General features: G+C 41.1%; 1 protein-coding gene across 1 annotated transcript in view; it reads right to left on the bottom strand.

Moving 5' to 3' along the window:
• The window catches only part of uvrag (UV radiation resistance associated gene), a 240914-nt gene that overhangs the window by 134919 nt on the left and 78391 nt on the right, over positions 1-27604 (bottom strand). The window contains exon 8 of the mRNA XM_079804580.1: positions 17556-17682. Coding sequence (XP_079660706.1) covers positions 17556-17682 — 127 coding nt within the window. The remainder of the gene's footprint in view (positions 1-17555; positions 17683-27604) is intronic.

Raw genomic sequence — 27604 nt, 5'->3', positions numbered from 1 at the left:
CGATGCCAATTTTCATTTTTGGGTGAACTATTCCTTTAAAGAGTTGATTCTTGTCTGTTCTTTTCCACTTCACTTACATAAAATGAGAAGATGAGGGAAGATGAGAGTGGAAAGAGAGAAAATCAAAGCAGACTGTCTGGTAAAAACTGCTTTGTTCTGGCCCGCACTTGTAAAAACAGAGAGAGTGTCTGCTTTATAATACGCCTCACATTCTCTTTTGCAGCTCTGTGGGATCTCTCTGTCCTAAAGCAATGCTTGGCGGGACATCCTGGACCCTGGTGCTGTCTTTCTGAAGACATGGGAGGTGTGAACCAGGGAAATTGGAAGAGAGATCATTGTCGCTGGAGCAAAGCGGTCCCATATGCAAAGCCTTGAACCTCTCATTAGGATGAGACGGAGAGAGAGAGAGCCAGAGGCAGAGGAACGGTCTAAATGCGTTTGTTCTCTTTAAGCGATCCCCTATGACACTCTGCTTTAGGAATATCGCCTCTCTCCAGCATCAGAGTTGTCAGCACCAGGTTAAGACCTCCTCATCGCCGCCCACACCTTCGCTAAAGACTACTGGCAGGAAGTCATCTGCGTTTGCTCGGGAGAAACAACAGCAGAGGTTAAAGGGATAGATCACCCAGTAATAGAAATCCTGTCATCATTTACTGACCCTCATTCCTGCTGTGGAACCTGTGAAGACATTTTGACGTATGCTTCAGCTGTTTTTATCCCTACACTGTAAAAAAAAAGTTGAGAAAACTTAAAGAGCACCTATCATGGAATTTTGAAATTGACCTTTCATGTAGTGTGTAACAGATCTAAGTGAACAAAAACATCCTGCAAAGTTTGAAATATGACAGTGCACCGTATATTGTTATTATCTTTCAAAAGTAAGAGTCGACTCTGAGTCATTTTTAAGAATCGTTAGAAGACCGAAGCTTTTTCTCTGACTAGATGACGTCAACTTGTCAAGTTATTTGAAAACGATACGCCCACTTATTGCGCTCCAAGACGCCAGTGAAAACTAGAAAACATCATGGCGACGAGACGCCAGTGAAAACTAGAAAACATCATGGAGAAGAGATGCCAGTGAAAACTAGAAAACATCATGGCGACGAGACGCCAGTGAAAACTAGAAAACATCATGGCGACGAGACGCCAGTGAAAACTAGAAAACATCATGGAGAAGAGATGCCAGTGAAAACTAGAAAACATCATGGAGACGAGACGCCAGTGAAAACTAGAAAACATCATGAAGACGAGACGCCAGTGAAAACTAGAAAACATCATGGAGACGAGACGCCAGTGAAAACTAGAAAACATCATGGAGACGAGACGCCAGTGAAAACTAGAAAACATCATGGAGACGAGACGCCAGTGAAAACTAGAAAACATCATGGAGACGAGACGCCAGTGAAAACTAGAAAACATCATGGAGACGAGACGCCAGTGAAAACTAGAAAACATCATGGAGACGAGACGCCAGTGAAAACTAGAAAACATCATGGCGACGAGACGCCAGTGAAAACTAGAAAACATCATGGAGACGAGACGCCAGTGAAAACTAGAAAACATCATGGAGACGAGACGCCAGTGAAAACTAGAAAACATCATGGAGACGAGACGCCAGTGAAAACTAGAAAACATCATGGAGACGAGACGCCAGTGAAAACTAGAAAACATCATGGCCACGAGACGCCAGTGAAAACTAGAAAACATCATGGCGACGAGACGCCAGTGAAAACTAGAAAACATCATGGAGACGAGACGCCAGTGAAAACTAGAAAACATCATGGAGACGAGACGCCAGTGAAAACTAGAAAACATCATGGAGACGAGACGCCAGTGAAAACTAGAAAACATCATGGAGACGAGACGCCAGTGAAAACTAGAAAACATCATGGAGACGAGACGCCAGTGAAAACTAGAAAACATCATGAAGACGAGACGCCAGTGAAAACTAGAAAACATCATGGAGACGAGACGCCAGTGAAAACTAGAAAACATCATGGAGACGAGACGCCAGTGAAAACTAGAAAACATCATGGAGACGAGACGCCAGTGAAAACTAGAAAACATCATGGCGACGAGACGCCAGTGAAAACTAGAAAACATCATGGCGACGAGACGCCAGTGAAAACTAGAAAACATCATGGAGACGAGACGCCAGTGAAAACTAGAAAACATCATGGCCACGAGACGCCAGTGAAAACTAGAAAACATCATGGAGACAAGACGCCAGTGAAAACTAGAAAACATCATGGAGACGAGACGCCAGTGAAAACTAGAAAACATCATGGCGACGAGACGCCAGTGAAAACTAGAAAACTAGAAAACATCATGAAGACGAGACGCCAGTGAAAACTAGAAAACATCATGGAGACGAGACGCCAGTGAAAACTAGAAAACATCATGGCGACGAGACGCCAGTGAAAACTAGAAAACATCATGGCCACGAGACGCCAGTGAAAACTAGAAAACATCATGGAGACGAGACGCCAGTGAAAACTAGAAAACATCATGGAGACGAGACGCCAGTGAAAACTAGAAAACATCATGGAGACGAGACGCCAGTGAAAACTAGAAAACATCATGAAGACGAGACGCCAGTGAAAACTAGAAAACATCATGGAGACGAGACGCCAGTGAAAACTAGAAAACATCATGGAGACGAGACGCCAGTGAAAACTAGAAAACATCATGGCCACAAGACGCCAGTGAAAACTAGAAAACATCATGGAGACGAGACGCCAGTGAAAACTAGAAAACATCATGGAGACGAGACGCCAGTGAAAACTAGAAAACATCATGGAGACGAGACGCCAGTGAAAACTAGAAAACATCATGAAGACGAGACGCCAGTGAAAACTAGAAAACATCATGGCCACAAGACGCCAGTGAAAACTAGAAAACATCATGGAGACGAGACGCCAGTGAAAACTAGAAAACATCATGGAGACGAGACGCCAGTGAAAACTAGAAAACATCATGGAGACGAGACGCCAGTGAAAACTAGAAAACATCATGAAGACGAGACGCCAGTGAAAACTAGAAAACACCATGGAGACGAGACGCCAGTGAAAACTAGAAAACATCATGAAAACGAGACGCCAGTGAAAACTAGAAAACATCATGGAGACGACACGCCAGTGAAAACTAGAAAACATCATGGAGACGAGACGCCAGTGAAAACTAGAAAACATCATGAAGACGAGACGCCAGTGAAAACTAGAAAACATCATGGAGACGAGACGCCAGTGAAAACTAGAAAACATCATGAAGACGAGACGCCAGTGAAAACTAGAAAACATCATGAAAACGAGACGCCAGTGAAAACTAGAAAACATCATGGAGACGAGACGCCAGTGAAAACTAGAAAACATCATGGAGACGAGACGCCAGTGAAAACTAGAAAACATCATGGAGACGAGACGCCAGTGAAAACTAGAAAACATCATGGAGACGAGACGCCAGTGAAAACTAGAAAACATCATGGAGACGAGACGCCAGTGAAAACTAGAAAACATCATGGAGACGAGACGCCAGTGAAAACTAGAAAACATCATGAAGACGAGACGCCAGTGAAAACTAGAAAACATCATGGAGACGAGACGCCAGTGAAAACTAGAAAACATCATGGAGACGAGACGCCAGTGAAAACTAGAAAACATCATGGCGACGAGACGCCAGTGAAAACTAGAAAACATCATGGCCACGAGACGCCAGTGAAAACTAGAAAACATCATGGAGACGAGACGCCAGTGAAAACTAGAAAACATCATGGCCACGAGACGCCAGTGAAAACTAGAAAACATCATGGAGACGAGACGCCAGTGAAAACTAGAAAACATCATGGAGACGAGACGCCAGTGAAAACTAGAAAACATCATGGAGACGAGACGCCAGTGAAAACTAGAAAACATCATGGCGACGAGACGCCAGTGAAAACTAGAAAACATCATGGAGACGAGACGCCAGTGAAAACTAGAAAACATCATGGCGACGAGACGCCAGTGAAAACTAGAAAACATCATGGAGACGAGACGCCAGTGAAAACTAGAAAACATCATGGCGACGAGACGCCAGTGAAAACTAGAAAACATCATGGAGACGAGACGCCAGTGAAAACTAGAAAACATCATGGAGACGAGACGCCAGTGAAAACTAGAAAACATCATGGCGACGAGACGCCAGTGAAAACTAGAAAACATCATGGAGACGAGACGCCAGTGAAAACTAGAAAACATCATGGAGACGAGACGCCAGTGAAAACTAGAAAACATCATGGAGACGAGACGCCAGTGAAAACTAGAAAACATCATGGAGACGAGACGCCAGTGAAAACTAGAAAACATCATGAAGACGAGACGCCAGTGAAAACTAGAAAACATCATGGAAACGAGACGCCAGTGAAAACTAGAAAACATCATGGCGACGAGACACCAGTGAAAACTAGAAAACATCATGGCGACGAGACGCCAGTGAAAACTAGAAAACATCATGGCGATGAGACGCCAGTGAAAACTAGAAAACATCATGGCGAAGAGACGCTGTGAAAACTAGAAAACATCATGGCGACGAGACGCCAGTGAAAACTAGAAAACATCATGAAGACGAGACGCCAGTGAAAACTAGAAAACATCATGGAGACGAGACGCCAGTGAAAACTAGAAAACATCATGGAGACGAGACGCTGTGAAAACTAGAAAACATCATGGAGACGAGACGACAGTGAAAACTAGAAAACATCATGGAGACGAGACGCTGTGAAAACTAGAAAACATCATGGAGACGAGACGCCAGTGAAAACTAGAAAACATCATGGAGACGAGACGCCAGTGAAAACTAGAAAACATCATGGAGACGAGACGCTGTGAAAACTAGAAAACATCATGGAGACGAGACGACAGTGAAAACTAGAAAACATCATAGAAAACATCATGAAGACGAGACGCCAGTGAAAACTAGAAAACATCATGGAGACGAGACGCCAGTGAAAACTAGAAAACATCATGGCGACGAGACGCCAGTGAAAACTAGAAAACATCATGGAGACGAGACGCCAGTGAAAACTAGAAAACATCATGGCGACGAGACGCCAGTGAAAACTAGAAAACATCATGAAGACGAGACGACAGTGAAAACTAGAAAACATCATGGCGACGAGACGCCAGTGAAAACTAGAAAACATCATGAAGACGAGACGCCAGTGAAAACTAGAAAACATCATGGAGACGAGACGCCAGTGAAAACTAGAAAACATCATGAAGACGAGACGCCAGTGAAAACTAGAAAACATCATGGAGACGAGACGCCAGTGAAAACTAGAAAACATCATGGAGACGAGACGCCAGTGAAAACTAGAAAACATCATGGCGACGAGACGCCAGTGAAAACTAGAAAACATCATGGCGACGAGACGCCAGTGAAAACTAGAAAACATCATGGAGACGAGACGCTGTGAAAACTAGAAAACATCATGAAGACGAGACGCCAGTGAAAACTAGAAAACATCATGGCGACGAGACGCCAGTGAAAACTAGAAAACATCATGGAGACGAGACGCCAGTGAAAACTAGAAAACATCATGGAGACGAGACGCCAGTGAAAACTAGAAAACATCATGGAGACGAGACGCCAGTGAAAACTAGAAAACATCATGGAGACGAGACGCCAGTGAAAACTAGAAAACATCATGGAGACGAGACGCCAGTGAAAACTAGAAAACATCATGGAGACGAGACGCCAGTGAAAACTAGAAAACATCATGGAGACGAGACGCCAGTGAAAACTAGAAAACATCATGGAGACGAGACGCCAGTGAAAACTAGAAAACATCATGGAGACGAGACGCCAGTGAAAACTAGAAAACATCATGGCGACGAGACGCCAGTGAAAACTAGAAAACATCATGGAGACGAGACGCCAGTGAAAACTAGAAAACATCATGGCGACGAGACGCTGTGTTCTGAAGTGCGACTCAAAAGCAAACTTTTCATCTGCCCAAGGATGAGCATTTGAAGACTAAGTGGCTTGAAGACAAATCATCGTCGCGATTGTGTGTTTATTAGTCTTCAAATGTCTCTATTTGCATGTTTCGCGATCTCAGGAAGCTTTTATTATGGACTTCTATTATGGCACATGGTTCTTCTTCTTCTGTCTGTATCATATATGGACTACATGTGCACAGAGCGCCCTCCGGCTGCCAGGATGAACTGAAAACAACACATAAGAGACTCAATCGCTCATGATTAGGCTACATCTGCGCATTTTGATGAAGTATTGAATTAAAATGAAATAGAAATTTGACACAGACATATGTTTGAGTGGTAGCTAATAACCAGAGGTGGACAAAGTACACAACTCCATAGACACAGAGCGTATTTAGGCCACGCCCACACCGGGGGGGAAAACAATCCAACGCTCTCCATTGACTTTGCATTGCGTGAGGCTGCTTCATTGTCATTTCGGCCTTATAACAAAAAACAGAACAATGTCTAAAAGCTGAGATGTGACAAGGTGTACAGCAAACAAGCTAAAAAACACAGAAATAAGTTTTTATAAGCTGTCCACCCCAAAAAAACGAGTGTTAAGAAGATAAAAGTGGATACAGGCAATACGAAGTGAAGCTTCAGCTGAAGAATGGGTCCTGGGACCTTTGGGATCCTGACACTCAGTATGCCTCGATATGTGTATGTGTGCAGTAAACATTATGTCACTGTTAAGTCAAATATCCAAATGTCCGTTTTATATATTATATTTACTGTCGCTGATTACGTTCCCTCTAGTCGTCGTAGTTCTCAGTGTACTTAGTTACTGTCCACCTCTGGTAATAACCATATATCGTCAATATTATAATATCAAGCTATCATTGATGAATCTGCAAATTTGAAAAATCAATTTGCATTATAGCTTGAGGCAAGACAAATAAACCAATATCACAGACATGTTAGGTATCCTAAAATATGATTTTGTACGTCTTATGTATTTACTTGCAAGAATGTAGCCCCTCCTCCTTCAGCTCACGCCAACGAGCAAACGCCGGCCCAATGTTGATCCTCGTCCTGCCTTTAATCCCATCACTTTCTCGTTTCCTCTTTTTGCTTTCCTCCGACAAAACCTTTGCTTTCTTATTTTTCTGTGCTGCTTCGGCCATGACTATAACATTCGGCAAACAAACTATAGTTGGGCTCGCACGTCCGAATTTAAGGAAGTGGTGGTGGTGGTGGAAGTGACGTATATGCCGTAAAGCAGTCGAATTTTGTAGTTCTTTATGTTACTACCCGAAACCCGAAGTTTAAAAGTACGATTAAAAACGATACAGACCCCGTCAGGCTATGGCAGACGTGTCATTCAACCTATTGTAAGTCGATGTATCATCACAAGAGTCTTGAAAATATATTATAAAGGTTGAAAAGTTACCTAGTGCTGCTTTAAGGCAACCAGCTGCAGAACATTTTTGAGTTTTCTCAACTAGGGTCAATTAGTTGTACAAACTTTTTTCATGTTAAAAAGTTGAATAAACTTTAAAAGCTGAATTTGTCGGAAGTTGGATTTTTTTACAGTGTACAGGGATGTTAACGGGGAACAAAACAACCCTGGACCACATAAGGGCGCTTTCAATCCAAATTTCAATCCAAAAAAAAAAAAAAATTTGTGAATAAAGCAACGTTTCCACTCCGTGTTAAATAACTTTATGAATCAGCGACAATAGTTTTTGTGCGCAAAAAAACCCTAAATAACGACTTATATAGTGATGACGATTTCAAAACACGGCATCATGAAGCTTCGAAGCGTTATGAATCAGTGAGTCGAATGATGATTCGGATCGCGTGTCAAACCGCCAAACTGCTGAAATTTGGCGATTCAAACCACTGAATCGACTCACTGATTCATAACGCTTCGAAGCTTCATGATGCCGTGTTTTGAAATCGTCATCACTATGTAAGTCGTTATTTAGGGTTTTTTTGCGCACAAAAACTATTGTCGCCGATTCATAAAGTTATTGTAGAACCACTGTAGTGAGATGGACTTTGTAACGACGTCTTTAGTGTCTTTTAAGGGTCTTGAGAGTGTAAAGTGCCATTGTGCCAATGGAGGCCTTTCAGAGCATCAGATTTACACTAAAATATCTTAATTTGTGTCTGAAGATGAACGAAGGTCTGACGGGTGTCGAACGACATGAGGGTAAGTAATTAATGACAGAATTTTCATTTTTGGGTGAACTAACCCTTTAATGAGTTATGGGTGTGATTTGGGTGTGTAACGTGCAATAAACCAATCAGAGTAATATTGTAATTTTCAAATATTGTCCTATCCTAACAAACCATACATCAGTGGAACGCTTATTTATTCAGCTTTCATATGATATACATCTCAATTTAAAGAGCACCTATTATGGCATTTAAAATGTTCCAAATATTGTTTTAGAAGTCCCCAACAACAGTTTTGCATGCATGCAATGACAAAAAAGACTTTAGTTTTCTTATAATATGCATTTATTTTTACCTGTTTTGACAGCGATTCTCAAATGATTCCTTTAGTGATTCACTTTTCAAAACCCCGCCTTTACGTGACGCTAATCTGCGGTGATTGGTCCGATGACCCAGTCAGTTGTGATTGGTATAGTCTGCAGATATTTTCGGAAACGGAACGCCCATCAAAGTCTTATAGTGACAGTAATTTGTTAATATGTGTCAGGAGTTATGAATATGAAAACTGCGTCGGTACTGTTTGATTGTAATATGAGCCTCAGCTGATCTCATTCATAAAAAAACTCCTCTATTCTCCTCACGAAGACTCGGGACAAATCAACATCCCTCAGGGCTTTTAGTTCAAAAGTGTGCAGATGAGGAGAAATATTGATAGATTCTCATATGTCTGTGTCCAATTTCTAAATAGAGGAGTATTTTTTATTCAATACTTCCTCAAAATGCGCAGATGTAGCCTAATCATGAGCGATTGAGTCTCTTATGTGTTGTTTTCAGTTCATCCTGGCAGCCGGAGGGCGCTCTGTGCACATGTAATCCATATATGATACAGACAGAAGAAGAAGAACCATGTGCCATAATAGAAGTCCATAATAAAAGCTTCCTGAGATCGCGAAACATGCAAATAGAGACATTTGAAGACTAATAAACACACAATCGCAACGATGTATGGTTTGTCTTCAAGCCACTTAGTCTTCAAATGCTCATCCTTGGGCAGATGAGAAGTTTGCTTTTGAGTCGCACTTCAGAACACAGCGTCTCGTCGCCATGATGTTTTCTAGTTTTCACTGGCGTCTTGTCTCCATGATGTTTTCTAGTTTTCACTGGCGTCTCGTGGCCATGATGTTTTCTAGTTTTCACTGGCGTCTCGTCTCCATGATGTTTTCTAGTTTTCACTGGCGTCTCGTGGCCATGATGTTTTCTAGTTTTCACAGCGTCTCGTCTCCATGATGTTTTCTAGTTTTCACTGGCGTCTCGTCTCCATGATGTTTTCTAGTTTTCACTGGCGTCTCGTCTCCATGATGTTTTCTAGTTTTCACTGGCGTCTCGTCTCCATGATGTTTTCTAGTTTTCACTGGCGTCTCGTCTCCATGATGTTTTCTAGTTTTCACTGGCGTCTCGTCTCCATGATATTTTCTAGTTTTCACTGGCGTCTCGTCTCCATGATGTTTTCTAGTTTTCACTGGCGTCTCGTCTCCATGATGTTTTCTAGTTTTCACTGGCGTCTCGTCTCCATGATGTTTTCTAGTTTTCACTGGCGTCTCGTCGCCATGATGTTTTCTAGTTTTCACTGGCGTCTCGTCTCCATGATGTTTTCTAGTTTTCACTGGCGTCTCGTCGCCATGATGTTTTCTAGTTTTCACTGGCGTCTCGTCGCCATGATGTTTTCTAGTTTTCACTGGCGTCTCGTCGCCATGATGTTTTCTAGTTTTCACTGGCGTCTCGTCGCCATGATGTTTTCTAGTTTTCACTGGCGTCTCGTCGCCATGATGTTTTCTAGTTTTCACTGGCGTCTCGTCGCCATGATGTTTTCTAGTTTTCACTGGCGTCTCGTCGCCATGATGTTTTCTAGTTTTCACTGGCGTCTCGTCTCCATGATGTTTTCTAGTTTTCACTGGCGTCTCGTCGCCATGATGTTTTCTAGTTTTCACTGGCGTCTCGTCTCCATGATGTTTTCTAGTTTTCACTGGCGTCTCGTCGCCATGATGTTTTCTAGTTTTCACTGGCGTCTCGTCGCCATGATGTTTTCTAGTTTTCACTGGCGTCTCGTCGCCATGATGTTTTCTAGTTTTCACTGGCGTCTCGTCTCCATGATGTTTTCTAGTTTTCACTGGCGTCTCGTCGCCATGATGTTTTCTAGTTTTCACTGGTGTCTTGAAGCGCAATAAGTGGGCGTATCGTATTCAAATAACTTGACAAGTTGACGTCATCTAGTCAGAGAAAAAGCTTCGGTCTTCTAACGATTCTTAAAAATGACTCAGAGTCGACTCTTACTTTTGAAAGATAATAACTATTTACGGTGCACTTTCATATTTCAAACTTTGCAGGATGTTTTTGTTCACTTAGATCTGTGTTACACACTACATGAAAGGTACATTTCAAAATTCCATGATAGGTGCTCTTTAAAAAAAACGGACCCTTATGACTGGTTTTGTGGTCCAGGGTCAAGGAAAACTCAACAGTAACACAATATCCACATGCTCCACAGACTAATGAAAATTACAGATGAAATTAATCACTGACAAGGTTTATTTTATCATCCCGCCAATGATATTGAGTCGTCGTGGCGATGCCAGCCGTGAAAGGAGACATGGTGAAGCCGGCAGGTGTTTCGTGTTGTAATGACCAGTAAAAGTGTGTGTCCCCTTCAGCACTTTACATTTTCCTCTGGGCTTGCGGAGTGCCTCCACATCTGACGTTTACAGGCCCACGGTCCAGGGCGCAACTACCGATCATAACAACGTCAAATGGCTTTTATGAGCATAATTTACAACATGTGCACGGACGTGACGAGAAATTAGAGCGAGGGAAACGGTGACAGGAGGCTTGACCCTGCGGAGCTTTATTCTGTGCTTCAATGGAAACGAGGAAGCGCTCAGTGACCAGAACCGGCGGAGAGAGAGCATGACTGCAGCTTTGTACATTAAACAGAGATGAGACGTGGTTGCACTTAAGTCATTTTCTGCAATTTCTGGCAATCTCCCTTTGTAAGTGGGATAAACTACGGTAGTTTCTGAAGGAGGCTTTCATGCTGTTTCACGGAGTGCTGGCCGGTTAGTGTCACAGCAAACCAGCGCTGACTGACAAAAGCTTAAAGGACCATTAGTGTTTCAATGACGTTTAGGTGTGGGGGATTTGTTAGCGGGAATGGGAAAGGCAGGAATTAACCGAGAGGGACGTGACGTTTTTCATGGCATGTTTTTCTCATATCTCTCCCAGAAGAGACGCTTTTTTCCCCTCTCTTTTCTTCACTACTAATAATAACCCTGAAGAAATCTAAAACATTATAAATGTTAAAAGTGCATATCATTTCAAAAATCATGTCCAGTAGCATAGTTTTGCACTACCATGGATGACCTTAATGTTGCATAAAAAATTTAATATTGTATATTTGTGCAGTGCTGTCAACTAAAATTAGAGCTATTCAACTGAAATTTGTAAGTTTAAGCTGAAGTACTACAATTATTACAACTAAAACCGAAATTATTAATAATAAGTTATATATAATTTTTTTTTTATGGTAAAATGACAACACAATAACTAAAAAAGTTATAATTTATAAGTTATAAAGTATATAAAAAATGATATACTATAATAGTATATTTAAAAAAATATCACTGGGTAAGGGGCGGATGGATGGATGGATGGATGGATGGATGGATGGATGGATGGATGGATGGATGGATGGATGGATGGATGGATGGATGGATGGATGGATGGATGGATGGATGGATGGATGGATGGATGGATGGATGGATGGATGGATGGATGGATGGATGGATGGATGGATGGATGGATGGATGGATGGAAAGAACTATGGATGGATGGATGGAAGGATGATGGATGGATGGAATGAAAGAACTATGGATGGATGGATGGAAGGATGATGGATGGATGGAATGAAAGAACTATGGATGGATGGAATGAAAGAACTATGGATGGAAGGATGATGGATGGATGGATGGATGGATGGATGGATGGATGGATGGAATGAAAGATCTATGGATGGATGGATGGATGGATGGATGGATGGATGGATGGAATGAAAGATCTATGGATGGATGGATGGATGGATGGATGGATGGATGGATGGATGGATGGATGGATGGATGGATGGATGGAATGAAAGAACTATGGATGGATGGATGGATGGATGGATGGATGGATGGATGGATGGATGGATGGAGGGATGGAGGGATGGATGGATGGAATGAAAGAACTATGGATGGATGGATGGAAGGATGATGGATGGATGGAATGAAAGAACTATGGATGGAAGGATGATGGATGGATGGATGGATGGATGGATGGATGGATGGATGGATGGATGGAATGAAAGATCTATGGATGGATGGATGGATGGATGGATGGATGGATGGAATGAAAGAACTATGGATGGATGGATCGAAAGATGGATGGATGATGAATGGATGGATGGATGGAATGAAAGAACTATGGATGGATGGATGGATGGATGGAATGAAAGAACTATGGATGGATGGATGGATGGAATGAAAGAACTATGGATGGATGGATGGATGGATGGATGGATGGATGGAAAGTGAACGATCAAAAGAAAGAAAAAAAGAAGGATGGAATTAAATCAGAAATGAAGAAAGAAAGACAGACAGAAAGACCCATAAATTAATGAATGAATGGATGAATGGATGAACGGATGGAGGTCAGGCGGTGTGTTCCTCACACACACACACACACACACACACACACACACACACACACACACACACACACACACACACACACACACACACACACACGTTCTCCTGCTCTTTAGAGTCATGGCTGTGAATGGGCCGCTCCTCTGGGCTCCAGTCAGGACAGGTCCTGTTGGCAGAGGCTATGGGCAGACGTCATCCATCTAGAACAGACCTTTCCCTGAACCCCGAATCCACTGTTTGTTTCTGCACACCAGGAGGTCATGAACACAATGCATTGTGGGATGGCAAGTGCCAGGCCACTCAATCACGAGGGTTGTGCAAGCGTGTGTATATGTTTTCTTTATGAACCCACAGTATGCGCCCAACCCTCTCGCCAAACACCAGCCGCCACATCAATCACCCCCACCCTCACCTCGCCGCTCCGCCCATGCTCAACATTCGGCAAATAAAGAGAGCCGGACTCAGAAATCACACGTGAATGGCAGGAGGCTGTGACGAATGGGGCGGTGAGGAACTCTGAATGTTCAATGTCCGCCTGCACAGTCTGGATGTTTGATGGAAGCCGTGTAGAGTAACAGAAGAGAATAATGAGACCACTAAATCACAACAAACAGGGCCGAGGTGGTCCAGAAGGGCTCTTTTCCTGCATCCGCCATTATAGCAGTGGTTCTCACCTAGAGGGGGCGCACAGGTACTACAGGGGGGGTGCGGGACATCTAACCCTTTAAAGGATTAGTTCACTTTTAAATAAACTTTTGCTGATCATTTACTCACCCCCATGTCATCCAAGATGTCCATATCTTTCTTTCTGCAGTCGAAAAGAAATGAAGGTTTTGGATGAAAACAGTCCATGGTTTTTCTCCATATAATGGACTTCAATGGGCTCCAAATGGTTCAAGGTCCAAATGACAGATTCAGTGCAGCTTCAAAGGGCTTTAAACGATACCAGATGATGAATAATGGTCTTATCTAGCGAAACAATCAGTTTCTGTCAGAAACCCAGCAGTATTTATGCTATTAATTTACCTCTTAACAGACGAGCGTGATCATCTCTGAGCTCCGCCATAACTTCCGCCAAGTGAGGTCAAATTCAATCGTGGTCATAGATATATCGATAGTAGATGCCTCATTCTACTGATCCGTGCCGGCGCTAATGAGGCACCTACGTATACATCTATGACCACGATCTAATTTGACCTCACTCTCCGGAAGTTATGGCTGAGCTCAGAGATGATCGCGTTCGTCTGTTAAGAGGTAAATTAATAGCATAAATACTGCTGGGTTTCTCACAGAAACTGATGGTTTCGCTAGATAAGACCCTTATTCATCATCTGGTATCGTTTAAAGCCATTTGAAGCTGCACTGAATCTGTCATTTACAAGTATCTGTCAAGTCCATTACATGGAGAAAAACCCTGGACTGTTTTCATCCAAAACCTTCATTTCTTTTCAACTGCAGAAAGAAAGACATGGACATCTTGGATGACATGGGGGTGAGTAAATGATCAGCAAAAGTTTATTTAAAAGTGAACTAATCCTTTAATGCATGACTGTTTCGCCAAACATTCTTACATATTGGGGTCTTTAGCGACCCGGATCTATATCTAACATGGATAGATCTATACCTGTCGCGGTAATATATAAAACTCCTGATATTAGAGCAACAATTACAGAAGAATAAAATAAAACATATTTCGTTACCTTTCAGAGCTTGGAAGGATTCGGTTTGAGCAGATGTTTTATACCATCACCACTGTCCTCGTCAGAGCTCATTTCCCAGTACAATCTGCATTTCCCTCATATTCGGGATCTCACGCATATCCTCAAAACTCATTTTCAACATCTTGAAAATCAATATTTTGATCACTGACAGCTTCCTTCACCAGATCCATCATCAAGTGACAGTAATATCTGATTGAGTTCTGTACTTAGTAAATCTCTGAGCCATTTCAAGTTTTGCAGATTATAATTATTGGTTTCGTTTTCAGTCTGCGGTGAGTGTGAGTGAAAGTCACTTCATCATTGTGTATCAGACATCGCCACCTTGTTGAATAAAGGTGAAGTGCAGTTATTTCGTCATTATAGATTCATTTATTATTGTGCAGGAAAAAAAATACGTACAATCTTACACACCTCGGGTCGTTAGCGAGCCGATACAATTTTGACAAAAAAAAAAAAAATTTTCTTGTTATATTGTTTAAAATGGATTGATTGAGGAATACTAAGAAGGTTGATGTCTAACTTTAAAAAATGAATGAGGAGGAGGAGGAGGAGGGGAGTGAATGACGTCTCGGGTCGCTAAAGACCCGGGGTATGCGTTTAAGGGTTAAATAAAACTGCCAAATGACGTAGCGAGGGCGCGGGACATTAAAAGAACAACTGCCAAGTTAACTGATGTCGCATGGAAGATGGATCGCGAATACCGAATGTGAATAGAGCGTCAAATTCGCGTCTAGTTGGACGCTTGAACATTTTGAATCCATTTATAAATCGAGCATTTGAAGCAAAATAGACGCGCGTTCAAGGAGCAGCGCCTGGATGACGGCCTCTTTCAGCGGTTCTTCCGCCTGTCCCGCCTATATTTGAGTAATTAATATTAATTAGGTATCATTCGAAAGCTTACGAACTCAAAATTCATCGTTTTGAAATCAGACATTGTGTTACCATGGAAACGCAACGTCTAAATTCTTCTAGCGGGCTCCTCCCCCTAGTGGGCGGTGTCATGTTTCATATTACAACATTTATTTTAACTACTTTATAATCAAAATCTTTTCTAATCTTGACAAAACACATATCGCCGGAAAGGTCTTAGTCTCAAGGGTCCATATTTGGTGACTGTTTGGTGATGGAAGTAACATTTGGACAGAAATTTGCAGGAAAATGCATCAAAAAACCAATCAATGGAATTTGGATGACGCCCGGTGGCTGTTTTTGGTACAGCGTGTAAACAAAATCTCATGGGAACTTCAATTTTTGTGATATCAACTTCAAATTTGGAACACAACTTGGTAAGACATATGGCTTTGTTATTTTATAGTAATTTTAGAGTAAACATTTTTTTGTAAAATATATATTTTATATAAAATAAAAAATATTTAGTACAGTATTTTTCATTTACAGTAAACTTCAACTTCCATAACTTTTTCATACTTTCATATTTTGAATTTTATTCAAAGTGTCTTCTTTAAAACAAGACCAAACTTAGGTCTATATTCCAAAACATTCTTGAATTACAGCCCTTTAAGGTTGGATAATGCATTTTCATGTGTATTCTCGACATGAGGGTGAGCACATGATGACAGAACTTATATTTTTGGGTGAATTATACCTTATAAATACAGTAAGCTGAGCCTTGGATAAAACAACTCCATATCGCCAATCATATCGTTTACATCAACGATACATATGTCACATTTTTATATTGTGATATCCAGTGTTGGGGAAAGTTACTTTGAAAAGTAATGCATTACAATATTGCGTTACTCCCTTAAAAAGTAACTAATTGAGTTACTTAGTTACTTTTTAAGAAAAGTAATGCGTTACGTTACTTTTGCGTTACTTTTTCTCACCTGGGCTGGGCTTGTTTTTGTTTTGTTTTCTATAACAAAAAAGTTATATTTTTGTGCAACGGTAAAGACTTCTTCATACCAAAATTGAAATAATAAAAATGGTAAAAATGCAGATTCCCGCATGAACAGTAGAGGGCGCAGCTCTGGATAATGGTAGAATAGGATGCAGGAGAAAAAAGTTTTACCATTAAAAACTAAAAATCTAGTAATTTTCATCATCAAAGGTCAGCAGCAAGACATTGGTCAATTCAATATAAAAGGTAGATTATGCATACAAATATTATGTTTTATTTAACATTCAATTATTGGAGGTTTGCATAGTATTTTGATTTTGCATTTGACTGATTTTATTCATTCTGAGGAGTACAGAATCTTTATTGTGCAAGTGAGATAAAAAATGCTCACATTTAGTCTAGAACTACAATAACCATCATGTTCACACACACACACCTCTGCACTTATTTTTCTCAACATGGGGACAGGAGAGCTGTCAGTCAAATTAATGTGAAAAAGTAACTTGCGTTACTTTTTTAAAAAAGTAACTCAGATATTTTGTTGTAAATTTGAAAAGTAATGCGTTACTTTACTAGTTACTTAGAAAAAGTAATATTATTACGTAACTCAAGTTACTTGTAATGAGTTACCCCCAACACTGGTGATATCTTGATATAATCATTGCAGCTCTACAGGACTAGTTTTTATACATCAGGTGTTTTTTGGACGGAAGGTGCAGATATCAAGTAACAAACAAATGCATCACTACACGTCAAATGTGTTTGCAATTGTGTTGCTTCCTTTGACTTTTTCCCTTTAAGTGAGGACATATGTGATGCTTGTTAGACGTAAAACAACTGCCTTGCTCAATTCAAGGAACGGAAATATATTTACACATGAGAACGAGCCGCCATTTTAGATCTGGAAATACATTTTAGCAGAAGGTTCTCTACACGCATGGAGTTCCATCAGTGAGAAACACAACACATTCAGTTCTGGAAGAGATTGCAGATGTGTTGGGATGTGATCCACATATTTTGAATGCATATGTTGATGTTTTTTGACCTGAGTGGGACAGATCTCTCATCTAGTGAATAGTTTGGTGAATTCGCTTACCTTTCTTTACAAGCTGTGCTCTCTCTTTCTGCATCAAGTCCATTTCTCTCGCCAGCGCCTTCCTCTGTCTCTCCAACTCACACCTCAGAATCCCGATATGTAGCTGCATACACTCCCGCTCTTTCTTCTGCGGAAACAGACAATAAAAACTTCATCTTTTCTATTTTCCACAACCAACTTCATTGGGTAGCTCAATTATTAAGAGAAGGACGTTTAACAACTGATCGGGCATTTTAATGGCCTGTTCTTATGCTGCGTTCACACCAAATTCGAATAGAGCGTCAAAATCGTGTCTAGTGGGACGCTTGAACATTTTTGAACACCAATTCGCTGTGGACGCGCGAATGGATTCAAAATGTTCAAGCGTCCCACTAGACGCGGTAGACACGATTTTGACGTTCTATTCGAATTTGGTGTGAACACAATATAAATCGAGCATTTGAAGCGAAAAAGACGCGCGTACAAGGTGCTCGAGGAGAAATATGTCATTAAACACCACTCTGCCTCTTTTCATTTTCATTAAAAATATATATTAAACATTAATAGCCACAAAAATGTGGTCCAGGCAACTCCTACATTATCTTCACTGCATGTATATTTAAATATCCGTAAAAAAATAAAGTAATGAAACTTCTCTTTGCCCTCAGTCAAAACGATATGGCAGACAACAAATGATGATTCATGACACCAAAGATCGGCCGTTAGATCCACACAAGATGAACCAGTACAGGACATCAGAGCCAGCGGCAGACGGCAGAAGGACTGGCGGAGGAAAGGCTGCTCTCGCTGGGGTTAATGAGCGCTGAGCGCCGCTGATCCACTGGAGCTCACAACTCCACACATACACAAGATTATTTAAAAAAAAAAAAGCACTATCTTTATAAATAAACCACAGATTTGAGCTTTAAAAAACTACATTCTCACCTGAAAAAGTCTTAAAACTACATTTTGTGATACAATAGTAGTATTTTTAATTATGCAGGGTTTCTCATCACGTCACTTCACCACGTGACCGCAGCGAGCAGGCTCCTGATTGGTTAACGCGGCGCGAATTGACGCCACCGTGGGATGGGAAAAAAGCCTCTAGTGTAGACCAAGTGAAACAGCACTGCGTTTCCTCACAATTTTAATTGGTCAAATAAACTGACCTATATGAGTAGTAATTCAGCACTTGCGTGTAGTTTGGTATATTTCTTTATATCCTCTGGGACTCATGTGGCGCTGATATCTGTCTCTTATTAGTAATCTGCTTCATACCAGTGTCATGTTAAAAACATGAATGCATTCACTCATCCATAAACATTATTAGATCCATCGGTATGACGACAAGTCTAGGGCTGTAATCTCCCCAGTCGATTTTTAGTCGATACGTTCTGGCTCGACCAAAATTCAGATTTTTTTGCCGCGTTAATTTAATCAGTTTTGTCGCGTTCATTTGATCAGATGGAAAGCACTTATTACTAATGGGGGTGTTTTCAGAGCACCCCTGTTTCACAGGTAACAGTCTGTCTTCAGAACAACCACTTGTTTTCACTTGGATTAGCCCAACCCACTGGAGAAGAGAGACAGATTGAAGTAACATTAGGCTACTTTGCTGTATATTATTTATTTATTTAATTGTGAGCGTTTTCAACAAAGACATTGGCAGTGTGGCAGCATTTTTTTAAAATAGAAAATGGAAAAAAACTTGAATGCAAATTTTGCAAGCAACAGTTTGCCTATCACAGCTCGACGACAAACATGTCATATCAGCTAAAAGCGGTCAGCTAACTCGTCTGCGTTAGATTGCCCCGTCTGTTTTGAGTTGCCATGTAGCTTTTATTACTGTGCAAACTGCAATTTTATTTCTAGTATTTGGACACTGTATTATTTTATTTTTTATTTGGCGCCTAATGCGCGATGCACTCTGCCCACTGTTTGTATTAATTTTGAGCCTGGGCTTTTTTTTTCAGTTATGCACTTTATTTAGTTTCTGCTCTTGATCTGGCTTGTTTAATAAATATTCCTTTTTTATTAAAGTGGACGTTCTTTTGTGTTTAAGAGTAAAAGCTTTAAGTTAATAGTCTATTCGTGTCTCGGCCGCGAAGCTGAGCTGATCCTGTGTTCACAGAGCGGCTGAAATGAGTGTCTGTCAGTTATTATAATACATATGACAAAAACAATTGTCTAAATTATGTTTCATATTCCTCAAAAGTTGTTGTGATTATATCACTAGTTGATAACATACTATATTTTGGGAAATCATGGGCTATGATATTGCGCAGGTGCACGTGATGCAACGCTGTCAGAGCCGACAGACTCGTGTGTCAGAGACTCATTTCAGTTCAAAATAATCAGCTCAAAAACTATTTAATATACTGCAAATAGCCTACTAGTTTTATGTTTATTTATAATTCATTTAGGCAGACAACAAGGCCACCAAGTAGTGTGCACAGTGCACAGCTAATTCATTTAACGTTTTTTTCCCTAATGTCATTTTTAGTCGAAAATTTCAGGACTTCAGTCGACCAAGATTTTCTTTGGTTGATTACAGCCCTAGACAAGTCCCATGATTCCACACTGCGTCATCAATCTACGCCTTTGTTACCGTTTTGAAGAGGTAAGTAACCCCTAGCGGCGGAAAAATACAGAGTGTAGCTTTAATACTGTACATGTGCTGTTATAAAATATTTATTTTTCAAATAAATGCTGTTCTTTTGAACTTTCTATTTATCAACATATCCAAAAAAAGCATCTCAGATTCCACAAAAATATTAAAACAGCTATTTTAAAGTAGAGTTATATTCCACGATATTACTGTATTTTTGATCAAATAAATGCAGCCCTGGTAAGCGTAAGATTTCATAAACAATATCTATTTTTCGCACTACCCTGCAAAACATTTTGGAGAGCAAGCACAAGCCAGAAACGTTCACATTAATGTAATAAAACAGTAAGATATGCTTTTTAAGTCGATTACAGCGGACATCAGTGCCAGATCTTCCCTTCTCCAGCACAGATGAGTCCAAAGCAGATCTATCTGATCTACATCTACAGCCCCGCGGCTTTCGGGACTGTCAGCGAGCCAAGCGCACTAATGAGGAACAGCGATCTGACGAGGGTGAAAGTGGGATAGAGAGCAGATAGGAGAAGAAAGAGAGCCAAGGATGAGAGATAACAAGCAGGGAAAGTCTTTAAAGTGATTGGTGGTGGTGATCCCTATCATAACCAGAACTCCAGAGTTTAAATGTTTGATCGTCAGAATATTCAGAATAAACAAACCATCATACATGCAATTACAAAACTTCGAGAATTGAAATGGATGTGATGAGAAACATGAATCCACACCACAGGGTGATGGGAATAATTGAGTCATATTTCTAGGATCTACTGTAGGTAACATCTCAGGATCTTGAGGAAGTGTCAATCAAAGAGATATAGAAGAGCTTCAGATAGTTTGAGCCCTTATACGGCGAGAACAGACCAAGAGTTTGCGTGTTTACTATCAACGCCACTGGCACGACTTTTCACACACATAGCTAAATGCTTCAAACACACACACACACACACGCACACGCGCACACACACACACACACACACACACACACAAATGCACGCTACAAGATTTTTCCAGATTGAAACCATAAGATTGATGCTGATACTGACAAGTGGCTGATATTCAATTTTAGTTTGTGTATAATATTAAAATGAATAAGAAAATATTATTAATAATAAATGAATTTAGCCATCACAACATTATACATGAGGTAAAAAAAACATTTTGAAATTTAAGATGGGTGGGGTACGTGGTATTTCAAAACTGCTTTAGTAAAGCGTCTCGGGCAGAGTACCAAAACAAACTTATAGCCAATCAGCAGTAAGGGGCGTGTCTACTAATGACGTGGAGAAGAGAGTCATCTTTCCAGCGCTGGAGAGAACGCTTTATTTCTTCTCGATAGGAGAGTAACATTGATTTTGTTTTACAGAACTAATATATGCTAGCTTTTGCTTGAATATGCTCATGTGTCATGTTTGCTTGTCGTATCGTCGTTCACTTTAGAGACGATAAAGACCCGTTCATTTCCACATCCTATAACGTTAAACCACTGTGTGTTTCAAGCATCAGCTCCCCAAGTGTGTCCGAAAAGTAAGATAATAAACTCCTAATATATGTTTGTTTCCTTTGGCTCCTCTTTTCGTGATGGATATAACCCTCTAATCTTGTCACAATTGTAAATATGTTGGTTAGTTGGACTGTCGTACTCGTGCTATCGACTGTGTGTGTGTTTTTGGGATGGAAGAGATGACTTTTACACTGAGCATTTCACTTCACTTTCACTTCTTGCTTTCACTTATTGACGACATTGGCTGGCACGGCAGATTCCGCACGAATGTGTGGGGTGGAGCTATCAAAATAGGGGCGTGTTTGTTTTGGTGATTTGAATACGTTTATGAATACGTTTTTAAAAGATGCACTTTATTGCCAAAAGTTTTGGGACGCCTGCCTTTACATGCACATGAGCTTTAATGCCATCCCATTCTTAATCCATAGGGTTTAATATGGAGTCGGCTCACCCTTTGCAGCTCTAACAGCTTCAGCTCTTCTGGGAAGGATATCCACAGGGTTTAGGAGTGTGGTTATAAGAATTTTTGACCATTCTTCTAGAAGCGCATTTGTGAGGTCAGGCACGGATGTTGTGCACTGGTCAGTCATGCTGGGACAGGAAGGGGCCGTCCCCAAACTGTTCCCACAAAGTTGAGAGCATGAAATTGTCCAAAATGTCTTGGTATGCTGAAGCATTTACTGTGCGAATAAATCACGCTATTCGTGCGTAGTTGGACACTTGAATATTTTGAGTTTACTCGCTTCATTCACGCGTGACATTCACTTCACAACAGACGCCAATTTACGTCATGGGAGGGGCTTCTGCCAGCGGCTCGTCTCGTTGTGAAATGGCTGACATGAATTGTTTTAAAATACGGCGAATAAGCTCAATTTGCCGACTTTAGCTAGCTTGTAGTCTCAATAGGGTGAATTCTGGGTGATTGGGACACTTTTTCCAAGTCATCTCAATGGCAAAAAGTGTCCCAATCACCCTGAAATCACCCGATGTAGAGCTCAAATTGAGTAAAGAGCAATTTTTACAATTTACCAGACTGTCCGACCTCCTCACTCACTTTCTTCCAAGCAAGATCCTTTTTATTCCTGTTTCTATAAAGTACGAAGATCTATCGTACAACTCCCGGTATCCACATATGATTTTGTCCTCATTGTTGTCACTTCTAGAGCAGGCTCCTGATTGGTTCAGACTTTTCAACTTGCGCGAATCACGTGTCAAACGCTTAATTCGCTCAATTTGCGATGTGTCATTCACGCCGCCTCATTCGTGCAAATCACGCTGCAGAATGTCTATTCGCGTTTTTGCATCGACTTAACATGTAAATCACTCATGTGAGAAAACGCTTAATTCGTGTCTGGTGTGAACGCATCATAAGAGTTCCTTTCACTGGAACTCAGAGGCCGAGCTCAACGCCTGAAAAACAACCCAACCCCCTCCACCAAACTTTACACTTGGCACAATGCAGTCATGCAAGTCCCGTTCTCTGACCCAGACTCGTCAAAGCAAAAACACACATGGACTAAAAGCCACAAACCTTTAAGGCATGTACCTCACATCCTCTCACACACTAAACCTCACATTCTGCTTTAATTGCCAGTAATGAGAAAGTACTGAATAATTAAATTAGCGTAGCAATACCCGGTACAGTGTGGTGAGCGTGCATGGGCAGATTGATTGCTCGGAGTGCCCTAATAGGCTCAAAACTGACCGGAGGCCAGGGAGAAGTGACAACACGGCCGTTTCAGAGGTGAACGCTCTGGTCTGTAATCAGGTTCACATAACCTCGAGCCTGAAGGGAAACTCAAAACAGATTTCTGCTCATTAAGCGCAGTAACTGATACACTTTGCAGGAATTTCAGACCCTCGCTGACCTTTGGTGCGGTCCAGGTAGCGCTCCTGTGATCGAGGGAGAGTGTCAGCTATTAGTGTAAACGTATCCTGAAATTTGACATGTGGAGAACTCCAGAAAGTTGCCAATTGGTTTTTGGAGAGAAGGAGACTTCACAGTCATTCACAGAGACTTGACGAACCGCTAAGAAAGACGTGCGATAATATTCCCAACATGTGTAGGCTTCAGGAGGCTTTTAGAGCCTTCGGATGAGTATTGTGTTGGATATTGCGAGACAAAAACTTGCTTGTAATTTATCGCATGTTTGCTGTGCTTTCTCGTGTTTGCTCATAATATGCGCTTCTCCTTGTTTTGGCAACGTCTTTTCACGTCATGATCATTTCTGGCTGATTTGGATTTGAGCAAGAATGAGGTGACTCACCCCCCCCCCCCCCCCCCCCCCCCCAAAAAAAAACTGGAACCAAAAAACAAAAGTTTGAAAACAGAAAGAAAATGACAGACTCCTGTGGACATCTCACACTCTGAGAAAACAGCATTTCAACAGGTGGAGGGGCCGCGCCACACAAACACTGAGCACTTCAACATCAAAGACAGCAGGAGTGTGTGTGTGTGTGTGTGTGTGTGTGTGGTAGGGCATCTTGAGTGATGGCGTCTTTATGACTCAAGTGTGTGAGAGGGCAAATGTGAGTCAAGGAATCTCTCTTTTCACTCTTTCTAGGATGTGCTACATTTCGATGCATTTCTATCCTAAAAAACATTTCATTTAAAAAGGCCATGACATGGATTTTTTTAATAATGTTAAAGGGGTGATGAATTGAGAAATCAACTTTCCCTTGAGCCTTTGATATATAAAAGTTAATCGTGATATAAGAATATCCTGAAAGTTTCAGAGCTGAAAACTTCCTTGCTAGTCAAAGAAAAGCTTTTATTGACACCAGGCCCAGAAAACGAGAGATCTCAGAATATGTCGACCATTGACGTAATAGGATGCAGAAGCACCGCCTCAAGCCCCGCCCACCGACTCGTGGAGCTAAACGGGTCCGAGCAATAGAGACAGAGCGACACGCGTCATAATCTGAAGGCCACGCCCACCGGGGGGGAAAACAATCGAACGCCCTCCATTGACTTTGCATTGCGTGAAGCGGCATCCTTGTCATTTCGGACTTATAACAAAAAACAGAACAATGTCTAAAAGCGGATATGTGACAAAGTGTACAGCAAACAAGCTAACAAAACCCAGAACCAAAAACCCAGAAGTTTTTTTAAGCTATTGACCCAAAAAACGAGCGTTTAAGGACAAAAAAGTGGGTACAGGCCATTAGACAGAGCGCAACACATTATATTACACTGAGAACTACACAGAGTAGAAGGGAACATAATCAGTGACAGGAAATATAATATATAAAACTGACATTAGGATATTTGACTTAACAGTGACAACATATTTACTGCACACATAGACATACTGAGGCATACTGAGTGTCAGGATCCCAAAATGTACCCATTCTTCCTGCTGAAGCGTCACGTTTACTGCCTTTATCCACTTTTGTCTCCTTAAACTCTCGTTTTTTTGGGTCGACAGCTTATAAAAACATATTTCTGTGTTTTTTAGCTTGTTTGCTGTACACATTGTCACATATCAGCTTTTAGACATTGTTCTGTTTTTTTTTATAAGTCCGAAATGACAAGGATGCAGCCTCACGCAATGCAAAGTCAATGGAGAGCGTTGGATTGTTTTCCCCCCGGTGTGGGCGTGGCCTAAATACGCTCTGTCTCTATAAACATGCCGGTTCCAGCTCACGTGTGTAAGACATTAGGTTTGTTCGCTTCATTTCACTGTGGAATCGATTGTAAACAAGACACAGGTGGAGACTGGATTTGCAGACATACTGATATTAAAACACAACGCTGTGCTTCTGGATCCGACAGGAACGCTGCAACACACTTATGTGAGTACAACATGTTTTTTATATGTTTTAGTATTGCATTGTTACAGATCGTTTGATATCTATTGATTACACACCTTAGCACGCGGCCACAGGCTGGAGAAGCTGTTATTGGTTCATTCGGGATCAGACTCGGACTTGTAACGCCAGCTCGCAAAACCCAACGTCCCGGGGCTGTGTGTTTTTCAGACGGGCTACCAAAACGTATCACCAGTGTTGGGCACGTTACTTTAAAAAAGTAATTAGTTATAGTTACTAGTTACTTCTTACAAATAGTAACTGAGTTAGTAACTGAGTTACATCATTATAAAATTAACTAATTACCAGGGAAAGTAACTACTGTGTTACTTTTTTTTTCTCAAATGTTCAAATATGTCAAATAACTTGGATGGCCCAATATTAAATATGTTAAATTAATGAATTGGACACTAAATAGAATAAATTATTATTATAAAACATTGTACATTAATGTACACTATTGTAATGTTGCTGTGGGACAACGTGAGAGACACCTATCAAATCCGATGTAAATATTATCAGTTGACCAACTATAGTGTAAATATTATCTGTACTATACTACTCCTTTGGTAGCGGAGCTCATGTTATCACCTGGGTTTTTCGCAACTAATGTTGTGGCGGCATATCATGATGTGAGACTTCATTAGATTAGAATTACTTGCCACCGACATGGAGAGACTCTTTCTTCCTGGGCATAAGTTGCACGTTACAGAAACATTCTTACCTTTCACCTCAACGAGGGAAAAGTAGCGCTTATACTTCCAGTTTGCGAAAGCTACCTTTGAAGTCGTTGGACTTGCCATCGCTCTGACTCGTTGGTGTGTGTGACTGGGCATATGCGTGTGTGTCATAGGTGTGTGTGTGTGTGTGTGTTTGTGTAAACTAAACCTATCAACCTCAATCTTGTCTCCCACCCACCAATCATCTTAAGTTATGTGTAGCACCCCACCCATCCCCCAACACACAAGGCATGCACGCACGCACGCGCGCACACACACACACACACGCACACGTTGCAGGTCCGACTGACAGAGAGCCTGTTCGGATGAAAAACGCTTCAGTGAGCTCAATTATAGTAACGCGGCGCATTTTATTCTCAGTAACACTAACGCCGTTGTAACGGGAGAAACAGTCATTCGTTTGATTACTGAAAAAAATTATTGCGTTAGTAACGCCGTTTATTCGCCGTTATTCCCATCACTGCATATCACCGGCCTGTCGACGGGCTATCTTAAATGGTGAAATAACATTCCTTTCTTGCGCACATGTGTGTGTGTGTGTGTGTGTGTGTGTGTGTGTGTGTGTGTGTGTGTGTGTGTGTGTGTGTGTGTGTGTGTGGGTGGGTGTACGGTTCATGGTTATATTCACAGATCAGGCGGGCCAAGTAATACAAAAATAACATTCCAATCAATCGCTGGTGGATGAGAGATGAATCATTGTGTTTGTTTGATAAAGATATTTTGCGAGTCCTGTGAGCGTTTCCCACACGCTTTCAAAACAATCCCCACATGTACTGAGAGGAGCTGAAGCTCATTAAATATGCAAATCTTATCCAATCCTAGCCGTGGGCGTTTACTTCCAAGTCTTCAGTGCGGCACGCCCATCAAAACCGAGCGTTTCTCAGAGAGCCTCAAAACCAAGTCAGAAAATAGCCTATTACTGATTCATTATGATGTTTCTGAATGTAAAAACCACACAAACGTCATAGGTCGACCTCAGACAACAGTATAAACAAATTTAAAAAGCCAGTTCCTTTAATAAGAGTTCATCTACATTTATACAGTGAAGATTATGAAGTGATGTTTTACATTTGATTACTATTTCTGTACCTGAAAATCTAGTTTAGACCTACATGAAAAACCTGAAAATCATTTGTATGTTTATTCTGTTGTATTTACAACTCCAAATCAGAAAAGGTTGACAGTATGGAAAATGCAAAAAAAAAAAAAAAGAAGTGATTTCTAAATTTACTTTGACTTGTATTTCATTGCAGACAATATGAACACAAAATATTTCATGTTTTGTCTGGTCAACTTCATGTCATTTGTAAATATGCATCCTTTCCTGTCATTCAGACCTGCAACACATTTCAAAAAAAGTTGGGACAGGAGCAATTTAGGGCTAGTAATGAGGTAA

Source organism: Gobio gobio (genome assembly GCF_949357685.1).
Source record: "Gobio gobio genome assembly, chromosome: 22".
NCBI lineage: Eukaryota > Metazoa > Chordata > Actinopteri > Cypriniformes > Gobionidae > Gobio > Gobio gobio.
This window is presented reverse-complemented; position numbering and strand designations above follow the sequence as displayed.